Source organism: Suncus etruscus, chromosome 15 (assembly GCF_024139225.1).
Source record: "Suncus etruscus isolate mSunEtr1 chromosome 15, mSunEtr1.pri.cur, whole genome shotgun sequence".
Taxonomy (NCBI): domain Eukaryota; kingdom Metazoa; phylum Chordata; class Mammalia; order Eulipotyphla; family Soricidae; genus Suncus; species Suncus etruscus.
Window position 1 is genome coordinate 82,902,693 of NC_064862.1, and position 15,190 is coordinate 82,917,882.

Below are 15,190 nucleotides of genomic sequence, written 5' to 3' on the forward strand. Positions count from 1 at the left end.
AGCCTCCCAAAGGGTGAACCAGGCAGAGCAGGAGGAGGGGGTGTGCTGGGGGGCTCCTGGCAGTGCAAACAGCCTAGACGGCTCTTCCTCGATTTCCCAAAGGCCCTTCCCAGCCACTGGGGTGGGGCTGAGGTGCCCCTCCTGCCGCCCCAGCCCGGCCCGCGGGGCTCAGGAAGTCTGCGGCTGCTGGAATCTGCGAGGCCCGGCCTTATAAGGACATGCACCGGGCCCAATCAGCGCAGGGGGCGGGCACGGCTTGGTCCCCCACCAGCTCGGCCAGGCCAGCGAATGTCAGTCTGTCCCTCCCGTCCAGGCCCGTCGCCCCGGCCATGAGCTCCACGCAGTTCAACAAAGGACCTTCCTACGGCCTGTCTGCAGAGGTCAAGAACCGGGTAAGTGAGAGCCCCGGGCGGAGATGGGGTGCCTGTATCCCCAACACCTGGGAGCAGAAGAGTTGGGGCCTCCCAAGTTCTCCAAGATGTGCCAGGACCAGGGGGAGCAGTGAGCTCAAACATGTGAGCACCCCAGCACCAGCTGTCCAGGACCTGGGTGTAGGGTGTGGGCCTGGCAAGCTCAGATCCAAGATCTCTCCATGTCTAGAACGGATGGGGGACGGACTCCCCCATTTCTGAAGCCTCTGAGCCCCCCAAGCAGGCACATACACACTCTCTCCACTCTGTCCCAGGACCCCTTGTAAGCTGGCGGCGTGTGTGTAGAATGTGTGTATTGGGGGGGTGTGACCCCAGCATCTCCCTCCACCACCGCCTCACCTCACACTTCTGCTTTTGGGGCCACTTGCGCTGGGGCGGGGCCGGACGCTTTGAAGAAGGATGTGTACCCCCAACCACAAAAATTTCCCCATCTCTCACACCTGGGAGGGCACCTCCCTCCCCGGAAGTCATATCACTTCCCTTCTATAGGTTCTTTTGTTTGGGGACAAAAGGGCTGGGCTGGGTGAGGGACCCTAAGCAGGACCCTAAAACGTGTGAGGTTTGCAACCTGGCAAAGCCAGCCAGAGAGAAACACTATGTATTTTTTGAGATGGGGCCACACCCAGCGGTGCTCAGGAGTTAGGCCTGGCTCTAAATCACTCATAGAAGTGCTCAGGGGGGGGCCGGAGAGATAGTATGGAGGTAGGGAGTTTGCCTTTCATGCAGGAGGTCATCGGTTCGAATCCCGGCGTCCCATATGGTCCCCCGTGCCTGCCAGGAGCAATTTCTGAGCCTGGAGCCAGGAATAACCCCTGAGCACTGCCGGGTGTGACCAAAAAAAAAAAAAAAAAAAGAAGTGCTCAGGGGACCCTAGGGGGTGCCGGGGATCGAACCCAGATCTGCTGCATGCCAGACAAGGGCCTTTCCTGCTGTGCTATCACTCCAGCCTCGAGAGACCATTTTGATGAAGAAAGTTTGATGAAAGTGGTTTGGGCTCTGAGAGGGTCACTGAGTGTCACACTACAGGAAGGGTGTGAAGAGCCTGGGAGACGGGAACCTACCTGCTAGGTGTGTCATTCTTCCCCACCCTCAGGCCCCCCACTAAGCAGCTGGGCTTAGACCTTCCGGGCTCCCCTCCCCAGCCACCTGCAAGCAGACACCCCCACCCCCACCAATCCCACCCCCACCACCACCCCCACCAATTCCTGCCTCACCCCTTGGGATTTGAACCTTCCCTCTTAACATGACAAGCCCCACCCAGCAGTTGGTTTCTGGGGGGCCCCTCATTTCTCCATTTGCGCTCTGGGCCTAGAGAAGCTTAGCTTCCTGGGGGAGAAATCCATCAGGATCTGGTGGGGAGTTGGGGTGGGAGGACCCACAGTTGCACAACCAGCTTCTTTGTCCACTCCCCAACTCTCAGAGACGGAATACCACCACGTTGCTCCATCACCCGTGCCTCAGTTTACTCCCCTGGCTAAGGCAGTGGCAGGCTCAGCTTCGTGGCCCACCGGTTCGCCCAGTACCCCCTCACACACACCCCCCAACAGCTGGTCCCCATTTAGCAGGGAGGCTGGGCCGCATTCCTGGCAATTTGCGGGCCGGGAGGAATGTGCTGAAAGCAGCCTGGAAGGGGGGGGGGCGGCCACTTCGGGAGGGTGGGGCCTGCCTGCGCCTCTGCCCTGGCCTCTAACCCCCTGACCCCCCCCCAGAACTGTCCATCTGGGCCCCCTGAACCCAAAGCGCTGTTTCCCTCCAGCTTGCCTGCCTCAAACACAGCTCTGGGGACGACGTGTCTCTCCCAGTTCCTTGTCTTCCTTCCTGGAACAGAGCTGGGCTGGGCCGGGCCCTGGGAACCTCAGGGCCTCGTGAGGTGGGGGTGGGACAGGGAAAATCCGAAGATCGGGTTCGCTCCCTGCCGGCCCCTGCTTTTGTTTCCCGGAGCTCAAATCTCAGGTCCCGGGAGAGAGGGACACCTCCACCTCCTCTGGGGCCAACGACTCTTGAACCAGGTCCCAAGACTGAGTAAGGGACCAGCTCCTTACCCACCCACACCACTCAGAGCCCTTAGGGTCCACCCACCTGAATCATTCTGGCTTATTTTTTGTTAGCTTGTACTTTGGGGGGGGGGGCTCCCAAAAATGAGACTGAGACTACTTAGAGATTACTCCTGGCTCAGTGTTCAGGGATCACTACTGGCAGTGGTCAGGGGACCCTATAGGATGCCAAAGATTGAACCCAGGTCAGCTGACTTCAGGGAAACACCCTCCCTTTGTCCTATCACTCTAGTCCCTCACTCAGATTTCTTGGGGCTCCTAGCCCCACCCCTTTCCAACTCTCTTGGCCAGTGCTTGTGTTCATGTGTGTATGTGGGCAGTGGTGTGTCTGGGTGGGACACCCCCATAGACTCCGATTTGCCTGGTCTGCCCAACAGCCCTGGGTCTGCGGCTTTCTGGGGGGCTATACGATGCTGGGTTTCAGATCTGGGGTACCTGCCTGCAAAGCCTGTGCTCAGTCCTTTAAGCTTCTTCCCAGCTCCATAGGGAGTGTCATACTCAGCAACCCACACCAAGAATAGGGGCACTTATTCCCGTGGCCCCGAGGGGGTGAGCATCATGGAGTGGGGCCCAGGAGGAGCAGAGAAGCCTTTTTTCCAAGAGTCCCTCCAGCTTGAGGAGGACTGAAGGGCCAGATGCTGCTGTGTCCACATCTGTGAAGCAGATGCCAAGATCCTGAGGCAGAAATGGAAAGGGAGCAGAGCCAAACATGGACAGAAGTTCAATCCCCTGAGTCCCACGATGAGTGATGATCCCTGAGCACAGAGCTAGGAGTCAAGCCCTGAGCACTGCCGGGTATGTCCATCCTATCCCCAAATACCTCAGAGATTATCTATGTCTCTAGGGAATTACAAACAGGGCTGAGACTGTGCAAACCGTGCTTGGAAGTATGTGTGAAGGAGACAGGGAGAGACATGTGTTGTGAACCTACATTGCTGAAGGTGTGGAGATCAGGCTCCTCTATCTCCTCCTTTTCTTCCCTCGGACTTTGGGGGGCTGAGCCACGTGTTTCTAGCTACCCTGTGCCCTCTTGTTCCTCCAGCTCCTGTCCAAATATGACCCTCAGAAGGAGGCAGAGCTGCGCAGCTGGATTGAGAGACTCACGGGACTGTCCATCGGCGCTGACTTCCAGAAGGGTCTGAAGGATGGGGTGATCTTATGCACGTGAGTTCTGCCTCCAGGGCACATGGTGCCTGACACCCCCATCACGTCCTGTGTGGGGCCGACAGACTGGCTGTGGGCATTTTTCCCTTCTCAGCTCATGGGTTCTTTGTCACTCCTCTTTTTTCTTGTCTTATCACTATGTCTCTCATCTCCAGTGGTCACCATCCTCATCTCACCTCTTCTTTTTTTATGGGGGGGTGGTGGAAGCTTCTAAGGTTGCTGGAGGTGGCCAGAGTGATAGAATGGGGGTTGGCCTTGCATGTAGCAGACCCAGGTTCAATAATCCCATCTCCTATTTGCTCCCTGAGCACTTCAGGGGTGACCCCAAAACAAACAAAAAAGGAAACCAAAAATCACACAATTTGTTTTGTTTGGGGGGCTACACCTGGCAAACCTCAGGGGTTACTCCTAGCTTTGCACTCAAAGATCACTCCTGGTGGGGCTCAGGAGACCATATGAGGTGTTGTGTATTAACTCCAAGATGGCTACGTGCAAGGCAAATGCCTTCCCCTCTATACTATGTCTGTGTTCCCTCACACACCCCTAAAATTTGGAGAGATAATACTGTTGGCTTGTGGCCAGGTCTGGCTCAATTATGGCACCCAATAGGGTCCTCGAGAAAGAATTGCTAGGATGATTCCTGAGCACAGAGCCAGGAGTCAGCCCCCAGCACAACTGGGTGTGTGTTCCCCAAAACCCAGGAAAGAGAAATGTTCATGGAAATCCCCCAGATTTGCTTCCCTGAACACCCATAGTTTGGGTTTCTTTTTCTTTTTTCTTTTTTTTTTTTTTTTTTTTTTTGGTTTTTGGGCCACACCCGATGGTACTCAGGGGTTACTCCTGGCTATCTGCTCAGAAATAGCTCCTGGCAGATATGGGAGACCATACAGGATGCCAGGATTTGAACCAACCACCTTAGGTCCTAGATTGGCTACTTGCAAGGCAAACACCGCTGTGCTATCTCTCCGGCCCCCATAGTTTGGGTTTCTAACTTCCTCACGTGGCATTGGCACTGTGTGGCACTTGTGGTGGGTGAAGATTCTCAGAGGGGACACTAAGGCCAGAGCAGGTCAAGGCCATGAGGAGGGAAGCACCTCTTCCTCACGTGGGTCCCGGATCTCACCTTCTCCCCTAGACTGATGAACAAGCTGCAGCCTGGCTCAGTCCCCAAGATCAACCGCTCCATGCAGAACTGGCATCAGGTGAGGGGTGCTGGGGTGGAGTGGGGATGAAAGACCCCATGGGGCAGGTGGATAAACTGAAGCAGGCCCCCCAGCCCCATTTTTTCCCCTAACCTTGCCGCTCTCCTCCCCAGCTAGAAAACCTCTCCAACTTCATCAAAGCCATGGCGAGCTACGGCATGAACCCCGTGGACCTGTTTGAGGCCAACGACCTGTTTGAGAGCGGGAATATGACACAGGTGCAAGTGTCTCTTCTGGCCCTGGCGGGGAAGGTGAGGTTCAGAGAGGGGCAGCGCTTTACCTCCTGGTACACAGCGGACTCCATGGACCTTAGTGACGCTACAAGTCTCTGTGATAATGGCAAGGCGCCAGGCAGTTAGCATTCGGTGGTGACCAAGACCACCCCTTTATACCCCTCACAGACTGATGGGGTAAACAGGGTCTGAGGAAGCAGGCAGAGACAGAGCCTGATGAAGGAGGTAGACACAATCTGATTATGGAAGAAGAGAAAGCCATATGGGGGAAGAGAAACAGTATAATGTGAGAAGACAGACGCAATCTGATGGAGGAAAATAGAGACAAGTCTAACTGGGAAGGCTATTTGTTTTTGTTTTTTGGATTTTTTTTTTTTTTTTTTTGGTTTTTGGTTTTTGGGTCACACCCAGTGGCACTCAGGGGTTACTCCTGGATCTATGCTCAGAAATCGCTCCTGGCAGGCTCGGGGGACCATATGGGATACCAGGATTCAAACCACCATCCTTATGCATGCAAGGCAAACACCTTGCCTCCATGCTATCTCTTCGGCATCTGGGAAGCCTATTTAAACAAATCCTTTTTATTTTATTTTATTTTGGTTTTTGGGCCACACTCTGACGCTCAGGTGTTACTCCTGGTTCTACGCCCAGAAATTGCTCCTGGCTTGGGGGACCACATGGGACACTGGGGGATCGAACCGCGGTCTGTCCTAGGTCAGCATGTGCAAGGCAAACTCCCTACCGATGCGTCACCGCTCTGTTCCCTGAACAAATCCTTTGTTGGGGGAGGCTCATAACTAGTAATGCTTATGGGTTGCTCCCCATATGGGGTGCCAGGGATCAAACCTGGATTGGTTGCATCTTCCCCATTGTACTATCTCTCTATTCGGCCAACATAAATCATGTTTTGAATGGCCTTTTTTGGGGGGCTTGAGGGTCACACTTGGTTGTGTTCAGGAATCACTCTGACAGTCTTGGGGGACCCTATGGAATGCCAGAGACCAAACCTGGGTTGGCTACTTGCAAGGCAAACACCCTCCCTTATATACTATGTCTCTGTCCAACTTTTGAAAATCATGTTTTGTTTTGTTTTGTTTTTAATTTTTGGACCACACCCAATGGTACTCAGGGGTTACTCCTGGCACTCAGGGGTTACTCCTGGCTCTACTCTCAGAAATTGCCCGGCAGGCTCGGGAGACTATATGGGATGCCAAGGAATGAACCCAGATTGACCTCATGCAAGGCAAACGCCCTACCCATTATGCTATTACCCCTGCTGTGAGTTGCCCCTGCAAATCATGTTTAAAACAGATTTTTCAGAGCTGTTTTATTTCACAGCAAGTAGCAAATATGATAATAAGATGCAGAGATGTTTTTTTCCTCAAAGCCCCACCCCATCGATTTCTACATATCCCCACTCTATCAGAAAGCAAGGAGGATTCTGATCGATGAGGGTTCATTTTTGAGATGCCTTCTTATAAATGATGAATCAGTGTTCCTTGCGAGAGGTGTCTGGAGGCCAGGAAATGAGACTCAGCCTTGCAGGCTTGGACCTGCCAATGCTGTACCATGGACCATGGAACTAGGTTCTGGAGTAGGGTTTGGGAGGAAAGGCTGAAGCTGACAGAATGAAGGGCAGACAGGGTGATGGGACACTCAGGAATGGTTGGATTGCCAGGGAAGGGAACTCAAGGTGGGCGTGTCCTTGCTATGGGTGTGGTCTCTTGTGGGTGTGGTCTCAGAATGGACCACCCTTTCTGGGCGCAGTTTCTTTGTGGGGCCATTTGGGGTGGGGGTGGCTTCGGTCTTCCCGATGGGCGTGGTTTTCTAGTGGGCTTGGCCTAAGAGGGTGTGTTTTGTGGGCGTGGTCTTTAAGTGGGTGTGGGTCTCTGCTGCCTTGATTAAGTGCTCCCAGTTCTGCTCCTAGGCCAAGACCAAGGGCCTGCAAAGTGACGTGGACATTGGCGTCAAGTACTCGGAGAAGCAAGAGCGGAACTTTGACGATGCCACCATGAAGGCCGGCCAATGTGTCATCGGGCTCCAGGTGGGTATGCTGAGGCATGGGGCACAGCAAGTGAGAAGGTCAGCCCTGGGGGCAGCCTGACCGTTCTGCCCACCTCCCCGCAGATGGGTACCAACAAGTGTGCCAGCCAGTCGGGCATGACGGCGTACGGCACCAGGAGGCACCTCTATGATCCCAAGAACCACATCCTGCCTCCTATGGACCACTCCACCATCAGCCTGCAGATGGGCACCAACAAATGTGCCAGCCAGGTAGGTCCTGGCTTCCCAGCGCCCCCATCAGAAATGCCCCCTTATCACTGAAGCCCCTACTCTTTCCTCCCACCTCTTTTCTTTTTCTTTTCTTTTCTTTTTTCTTTTTCGGTTTTTGGGTTACCTGGAAGCACTCGGGTTACTCCTGGCTCTATGCTCAGAAATCGCTCCTGGCAGGCTCAGGGGACCATATGGGATGCCGGGATTCGAACCACCGACCTTCTGCATGCAAGGCAAATGCCTTACCTCCATGCTATCTCTCCGGCCCCTCCCTCCCACCCACCCACCTCTTGAATTATGTATGTGTCTGGATTTTATACCTCCATGTCACTCAAAGATTTGAGGGACCTCATCAGTGCTGGCATTTTTTGTTTATTTGGGAACCACTTCCAGCAGTGCCAGGAATAGATCCTGGGCTTCCTCCATGCTAAGTCTGTGTTCCAGCCATTTAAACCAACTCTCAAGCCTTAGAACACTGCTCTTTTTTTTAACGCTACTCTGGTTGAAGGAAAGGGGGTCTTAACCCTACAGCAGTGCTGGGGGGTAAAGAGTGGGGACCATGTGATATCCCAGGGAACACTCCCAGGATCTCTCTGACCTAAAGCTGGCATTGTTTTATATATATGTGTGTGTATATATATATATATATATATATATATATATATATATATATATATTCTTCTTTTGTTTTGTTTTGTTTTGTTTTGGGGCCATACTCGGCAGTGCTCAGTGTTCAGGAACCTCTCCTGGCAGGCTGGGGGGGACCCTCCTATAGGATGCCAAAGATCAACTCAAGTCGATGCATGCGAGGCAGATGCTCCATTCACTGTTCTAGTGCACTGTCCCCAGTATCATTGTTTCTTTTTTAAACTCTTTTTATTGTCTTTTTTTTTTTTTTTTGGTTTTTGGGCCACACCCGGCGGTGCTCAGGTTACACCTGGCTGTCTGCTCAGAAATAGCTCGTGGCAGGCACGGGGGACCATATGGGACACGGGGATTCGAACCAACCACCTTTGGTCCTGGATCAGCTGCTTGCAAGGCAAACGCCGCTGTGCTATCTCTCCGGGCCCCTTTTTATTGTCTTTATGGGTCACACCCGGTTGCGCTCAGGGGTTACTCCTGGCTCTATGCTCAGATCGCTCCAGGCAGGCTTGGGGGACCATATGGGATGCCGGAAATCAAACCAGGGTCTATTCCAGATTGGCCACGTGCAAGACAAATACCCTACCGCTGTGCTATCACTTTGGCTCTCTTTTAACTTTTTTTCCTTCCAGCATCGTTATTTTTTCCCTTATTTCTCTTTGCTGTTGTGTGGGTCCCAACCCAGAAGTAGGCAGTTCCAAAAATCAAACCCAGCTCCTCAAACATAGCAGGCATGTGCCTTTTAACCTCCAGGCATTTCTGTGGGCCTGACCTTCATCTGGTGGGAGCCAGAGCTATAGAATAGTGGGAAGGTCAAGTGGCCTTACACATGATCAGCAGTGGTTTGATCCCCAGCATCTCACAGGGTCCCTTGAGCCCTACCAGGAATGATTCCTAAGTGCAGAGCCAGGAGTAAGCCCTGAGCATCGCTGGGTGTGCCTCCCCAAAAAACAAAGGTTTGGGTTCCAAACACAAATGCCTTGCACACAGCTGAGTTGGGTTTGATCCTGGTATTCTTTTTTTTTTTTTTTTTTGGTTTTTGGGCCACACCCATTTGATGCTCAGGGGTTACTCCTGGCTATGCGCTCAGAAATCACCCCTGGCTTGGGGGGACCATATGGGACACCGGGGGATCGAACCGTGGTCCGTCCTACGCTAGCGCTTGCAAGGCAGACACCTTACCTCTAGCGCCACCTTCCCGGCCCCTGATCCTGGTATTCTATAGTATCCTATAGTTCCTCCTAAGCCCACCAGGACTAATTCCTGAGTGCAGAGCCAGAAGTCAGCCCTGAGCATAGCTGGATATGACCCTCAAACCAAAGTAAAACAAAAATCTGGTTGCCCATAGGTATACCCTGCAACCTAGAGGAATTCTGGATGAGCCAGTCTTCCCCCAAACTCCCCCCAAGAGAGAGTCAGAGGTCACCTTAAGAAGCATTGACACCCATTGCCAGCTGGAGCGGTGGGAGATGGGGCAGGGTAGGGGGTACACTCTCCAAAGATACCCGGCCCCTTCCTAATGCTGTATGTGTCCTCACAGGTTGGCATGACAGCTCCGGGCACCCGGCGCCACATCTATGACACCAAGCTGGGAACTGACAAGTGTGACAACTCATCCATGTCTCTGCAGATGGGCTACACGCAGGGTGCCAACCAGAGTGGCCAGGTGTTCGGGCTGGGCCGCCAGATCTATGACCCCAAGTACTGCCCACAGGGTCCTGCAGCTGATGGGGCTCCAGTTACTGACTGCCCGGGTTCTGGGGACACTGAGTTCCCCACCTACTACCAGGATGAGGCAGGCTACTGAGGCATCCTGGTGGGGGGAAGGGGTGACTCCCACAACCGCCTTCCTCTTTTTTTCTGGGGTTCCTCCTTTTATTTCCTATTTTTTTGGGGGGCCATACCTGGCAGTGCTCTGGGCTGACTCCTGGCTCTCTGCTCAGAGATTACTCCTGCTGGTGCTCAGGGGACCCTAGGGGATGCCAATGATCAAACCCGAGTGGGTTGTGTGTAATGCCAGCATTCTCTCACCATTCCACTTTTGCCCTGTTCACCCCCTTTTTAATTATTGTCAGTATATGGAGGCTGCTGGATTGGGGAAGTCATGTCCAAATGCTGGGGGTGGGGTGGGGAGAATGGACCAAGCTAGGTAGTCAATTTCCTGGCCGGCTCTGGAGGTAAAGAATCAACGTGGGGCCCCCCAAAAATGGTTTCCTTTTGCTTCTCCTCATCTTCCCTTTTTTAGTCGAATCAGTTAGTGGTTTTTGCACCCACAGAGGTTTCAAGCAGTGAAACGAAAGTAAAAGAAAAATAATTCTTTTCTGAGGAAGGGGTGGGGGTTGAGAAAGGAAGCAGGTTCTTGGAATTTTTCTCTTTCCGGTGTTCTGAAGAGCTCTGGCCACTCACAAGGACCCAGTATTCAGATTAAAATCCCGGGCAGTACAACAGAATTCCTCGTGGCTGAACCCTCTCTGCTCTCCACCCCAATTTCTTTTCTTTTTTTTTTTTTTTTTTGGTTTTTGGGCCACACCCGGTAACGCTCAGGGGTCACTCCTGACTGTCTGCTCAGAAATAGCTCCTGGCAGGCACGGGGGACCATATGGGACACCGGGATTCGAACCAACCACCTTTGGTCCTGGATCGGCTGCTTGCAAGGCAAATGCCGCTGTGCTATCTCTCCGGGCCCCCCAATTTCTTTTCATACCTGCCCAAGCACTGCACAGAGACTGCACCCAGGAGCCCCAACTGGGACCAATTCCCCCAACCAGGAGCCCTGGGACATGAAATAATGTGAAATAACCAACTGTGGACCAAAGTCAATAAAACAATAATGATTATAAATAAACACCTTTTAGGAAAAGGAGAATTGGCTTTCAAGGTGTGTGTGTGTGTGTGTGTGTGTGTGTGTGTGTGTGTGTGTGTGTGTGTGTGTGTGTATGTGATTGCTTCTGGGGCCCTGGGGGGTATCTGTGGAACAAAGGTGCTAGTTACAAGGGAAAGTAAGGACTTGACCTCATCCCCCCCCCCCCCATTACCAGGATAAACTACTTGCATTTGCTTGTGCTGGTCATTTGACATGCCCGGTAAACTCCTACTCATGCATAAAGCCCCAACCACAATCACCTGCCCTAGTAGAGCCCTCTGCACCCTTTACATGTCCCACTGCCCTGGGAGCCAATGGGTCCACACTCCCTCTTCCTTCCTCTCCACCACTTCCTGTGCAGAGCAATCCATTTTCCTTGAGCTGGAAACCTGGAGGCATTCTTCACTTGGTGACAGCGCCAAGAGCAATGATATAGTAGGAAGGTTGCTGACCCTGTCTGCAGTAGTGGACCCGAATTTGATCCTTTGCACCCCCATAGGGTCTCCCAAGCACCACCTGGAATGATCCCTGAGTGCTGGCAGAGCCAGGAGTCATTGCCAGGTGTGGTCTGCAAAACAAAAGCCCCCCACAAAATTAGGATGACTGTTATGACTTCAGGCCTCCAGTCCTAGAATGCTGGGGCTCCTTTCCCCCTGCTGGGACCAAAGATTTGAATGTGGGGTAGGGGTGTGGGAGTGGGTAGTGGGGCGGGGAATGGAGGAAAGAATGTGCCCAGGCGGGCTGGATTCAAATATTGGGGAGTGCAGAGCAAGAATAACTGGAGTCCACTAGTGCGCCCCGCCCACTTAGGGAAGACGGGGCGATAAGAGCTTCCAGCTACGCGAACCGCGGAATTGAGGGCTACCGTGCAATTTGCACAGATAAGGAATCCACAGTCTGGGCGCTCCGTTACCCGCAAGGTCGTGTCCAAAAGCGAGCGGTTCCTTTAAGAAACCCGGGCTCTCTGTAGTCCCGCCTCCTCCTCAGCGCTCGTGAGTCCTATTGGCCAATCCTGTGAGTGGCGGGCGCCGAAGCCAATGGGAGGGCTTAAAAGCGGAGTCAGGTGTGGTTGCCGGTGAGTGCGAAGGAGAAGGTCGGCGCCCGGGAGTCGCTCCCTCTGGGTGGAGGTGGTGGCGGCAGTAGGGCTCCTCTTAAAGGGGCCGCCGTCGAGCGTAGCGGGGAGGCGGCCAGATCTTGGGCACTGGAGGCGTAAGATGAGCTGAGAGGGAGAGGAAGTTCTCAGGTCTCGGGGTGCGGGAAGGAGTGGGTGGGAGGCGGGCTCCGTGGGAATTAAGCTGGCTGACCTTCCCCGCTGAGTTCTGGGAGGGAACCCGAGAACTGACCCCTAATTCCTCAAGGGGGAGGGTGGACATCTGACTCACTCCGCTGGACCTCTGCCCGCATTCTTTGCGATGGATAAAATCGAGTCCCCCCACCCCAGATCCCATAGGATGTCAAGGAGGGTCCTGGGGAGAGAAGGGCCTGGGAGGGATCTGGACCCCAGTTTTGTCTTCATGTGGCCTGATCAGGGTGACCTGATCGGGTGGCAATTCCCTGCTCTTTGGGTGGCCTGCTTTTCCCCCATAGGTGTGTGCATAGAAAATAAACTAGCCCCGGACAGTTCCAAGCAAGGAATGGCTGGTTTCAGGAGCTGTCATAGTGGCAGTGCCTCCAGGTCCCTAAAGATGTTCTCAGAATCCTGCCATTCTTGTCTTTTGAGTCATAAATAATTAAGATTCGGGGTGGTGGTGGTGAGGGAGGGCGAAGATGGGGCTACGCCTCCTGCTGAAGACGGGGTGCCATTAATGGGGGGTCTCCTTCCAGCCCGGAGGACCACCCTCCCTCCTTGTTTTAGGGCTGAGCCTAGTTAAGAAAAGGTTAAACTAAATCCCGCCTTATCTCATTAGCTTACGCCCTGGCAACCAATCAGAAGCGGGGACGGCAGCGGGCAGGGTCCCCATTGGTTCGTTCCATCCCTGGGGGGAGAGGCGAGTCCTTTTTAATATCTGCTCCCTGTTTATCAGGTTCCCTGCTGCACCACCGAGAGCCCCTCGCCCCGCTGCGGGGAGGGAGGAATGAGGTTCCCAGCTAGACAGACTGACAGGTGCCAGCAGCCCCCCAGCAGGCTCCCCACCATCGGGCCTCAAGATCTGGCCTCCTGCCCGGCCCCACCATGGCCTTCTGGACGCAGCTAAAACTGCTGCTTTGGAAGAACTTGCTGTATCGCAAGAGGCAGCCGGTAATTGTCCCCAGGGGAGGGCAGATCTGGGCGGGTGTCCAAGTACCTCGCCTTCCCCTATAGCCTCCATCCTTCTGCACCCCCAGATCCAGCTTCTGGTGGAGTTGTTGTGGCCCCTTTTCCTCTTCTTCATCCTGGTGGCCGTGCGCCAGTCCCACCCTGCAGTGGAGCAGCGGGAATGTGAGCTGCCTTCCTCCTCTCACCTGGCCTAGGGTGCATGTTGGGGTGGGGTGGGGAAGCCAGGCTCACCCTAATCCGTGGAGATCCAGAGAGGGTGGGATGCCTAGTCAGTGAGCACTCTGATAAATGGAGGGCAACAGGGGACCCAAACACGGCCACCCTCATGCAGTGTCCCCCTGCAGGCCACTTCCCCAACAAGCCGCTGCCTTCTGCGGGTACCTTTCGTTGGCTCCAGGGGCTTATCTGCAGTGTCAACAACACCTGCTTCTCGGAGGTCACCCCAGGCGAGAAGCCCGGAGTCTTGAGCAACTTCAATGATTCCTTGTGAGTGGTCAGGGGCTGTCGGGCTGGGCACTAGGCGTGGCCAGACCTGGGAGTGTCCAGCAACTGGTCCCCTGAGCAAGCCCCACCTCCTGCCATCTCTGTCTCCAGGGTGTCCCGGTTGGTGGCAGACATGCTTAGAGTCTTGGAAAGCCCCAAAACCCACAGGATGCTGGACAGCCTAGAGAACTTGATGCCCACGCTCAGAGCTGGTGAGAAGGGCACATTCTTGAATATCCAGGGCTGTCATTTGGGCTTCAATGTACCTGGCTTTCACTCAGTCCTCAAGCTTTGGGGGTGTTGGGGGGGATTTTAGGACAATGATAGTTTAATGCCTCACCTCTCTGCCTTCTTCACCAGCCTGGCCCCAGCCAAGGCCCCAGCTGATGGAGATACCAACACAAGTTAAGGAATTGCTGGACACCTGGCTGCAAAAGGTGAGGTGGGCTAGGGATGAGAGGGCTCTCAAATTCTGAGCCAGGTACCTTTCTCTTCTAAGATCCTGGCTTCTTCTAGTCTTTGCTCTTTTTGTTTGGTTTATTTTGCTTTTTGGGCAATAACTGGAGATGCTTAAGAAATCACTCATCGGGGCTGGAGAGATAGCATGGAGGTAAGGCGTTTGCCTTTCATGCAAGAGGTCATCGGTTCGAATCCCAGCGTCCCATATGGTCCCCCGTGCCTGCCAGGAGCAATTTCTGAGCATGGAGCCAGGAGTAACCCCTGAGCACTGCCGGGTGTGACCCAAAAACCACAAAAAAAAAAAAAAAAAAAAAGTCACTCATGGTTTTGTGCTCAGAGATCACTCCTGGTGGGGCTATATGGGAGATGCTATATGGTGCTGAGGACCAAACTCAGGCCAGCCATGTGCAAGGCCAGCTCTTTACCTACTATGCTATCTCTCTAGCCTCACTCTTTGTTTGGGATCCACTCCTGGGGATGCCCAGGATTTACTTCTGGTTCTACACTCAGTGATCACTCATGGCAAGTTCAGGATGGCGGTAGGGGTCAAACTTCAGTTACAAGGCAAATGCCCTCCCTGACGTACTATGGTTCCAGTCTCTGACTAGAGTGAATTTCTGCAGTCCGTCCTATTCCAATGGGCCCTGTCTGCTAGATCTTGAACCTTTCTGTACGCTCTGAGTCTGCAGCAATAGCACAATAGCTTAGAGCTCGTTTTTCACTCTTACAGTAAAGCAGATGGTCAGGAGTTTGAGTACCCTGTGACCCTTCCAGCTGTGCCCCAAGTATGATCTAACAGCTCTACAGTCCTGCTATTGAGGACCACCTGGTGTCACCACAACCATCAAATGGGGTCTCCCACCTACTTCTAGTAGGGCGATCTCAGTTAAGGTTCTTGCTGTCTTTTTCTCCAGAACACCACGCTGGGCACAGTTCAGGAGACTTCGGGTGACTTTATGAAGGCAACAATAGAGCTGCTGCAGGAGGTATGTAAAAGGTGTCTTATTGGAGTTTGAAGTGATAGTACAGGGGTTCTGGACCTGGCTCAATTCTCAGCATAATACTGTCCCCCAAACACCAGTAGATATCAACCTGGAGACTCCTGACTCTGCCTAGGTACCCTGAATG

At 53.6% G+C, this 15,190-nt stretch overlaps 2 protein-coding genes across 2 annotated transcripts in view; both read left to right on the plus strand.

Moving 5' to 3' along the window:
* The first annotated feature begins 308 nt into the window (after positions 1–308).
* Positions 309–10,465, plus strand: CNN2 (calponin 2). The gene is made up of 7 exons (XM_049788750.1): positions 309–392; positions 3,528–3,649; positions 4,785–4,851; positions 4,965–5,102; positions 7,012–7,128; positions 7,212–7,358; positions 9,541–10,465. Exons 1-7 carry the CDS (start codon positions 330–332, stop codon positions 9,805–9,807), a joined length of 921 nt encoding a protein of 306 aa, XP_049644707.1. The 5' UTR covers positions 309–329; the 3' UTR covers positions 9,808–10,465.
* A 1,586-nt stretch (positions 10,466–12,051) lies between these two features.
* ABCA7 (ATP binding cassette subfamily A member 7) overlaps positions 12,052–15,190 on the plus strand; it is a 29,110-nt gene continuing 25,971 nt past the window's right edge. The window contains exons 1-7 of the mRNA XM_049788242.1: positions 12,052–12,106; positions 12,888–13,102; positions 13,189–13,282; positions 13,465–13,606; positions 13,715–13,815; positions 13,964–14,040; positions 14,977–15,048. Coding sequence (XP_049644199.1) covers positions 13,037–13,102; positions 13,189–13,282; positions 13,465–13,606; positions 13,715–13,815; positions 13,964–14,040; positions 14,977–15,048 — 552 coding nt within the window. The 5' untranslated portion in view covers positions 12,052–12,106; positions 12,888–13,036. The remainder of the gene's footprint in view (positions 12,107–12,887; positions 13,103–13,188; positions 13,283–13,464; positions 13,607–13,714; positions 13,816–13,963; positions 14,041–14,976; positions 15,049–15,190) is intronic.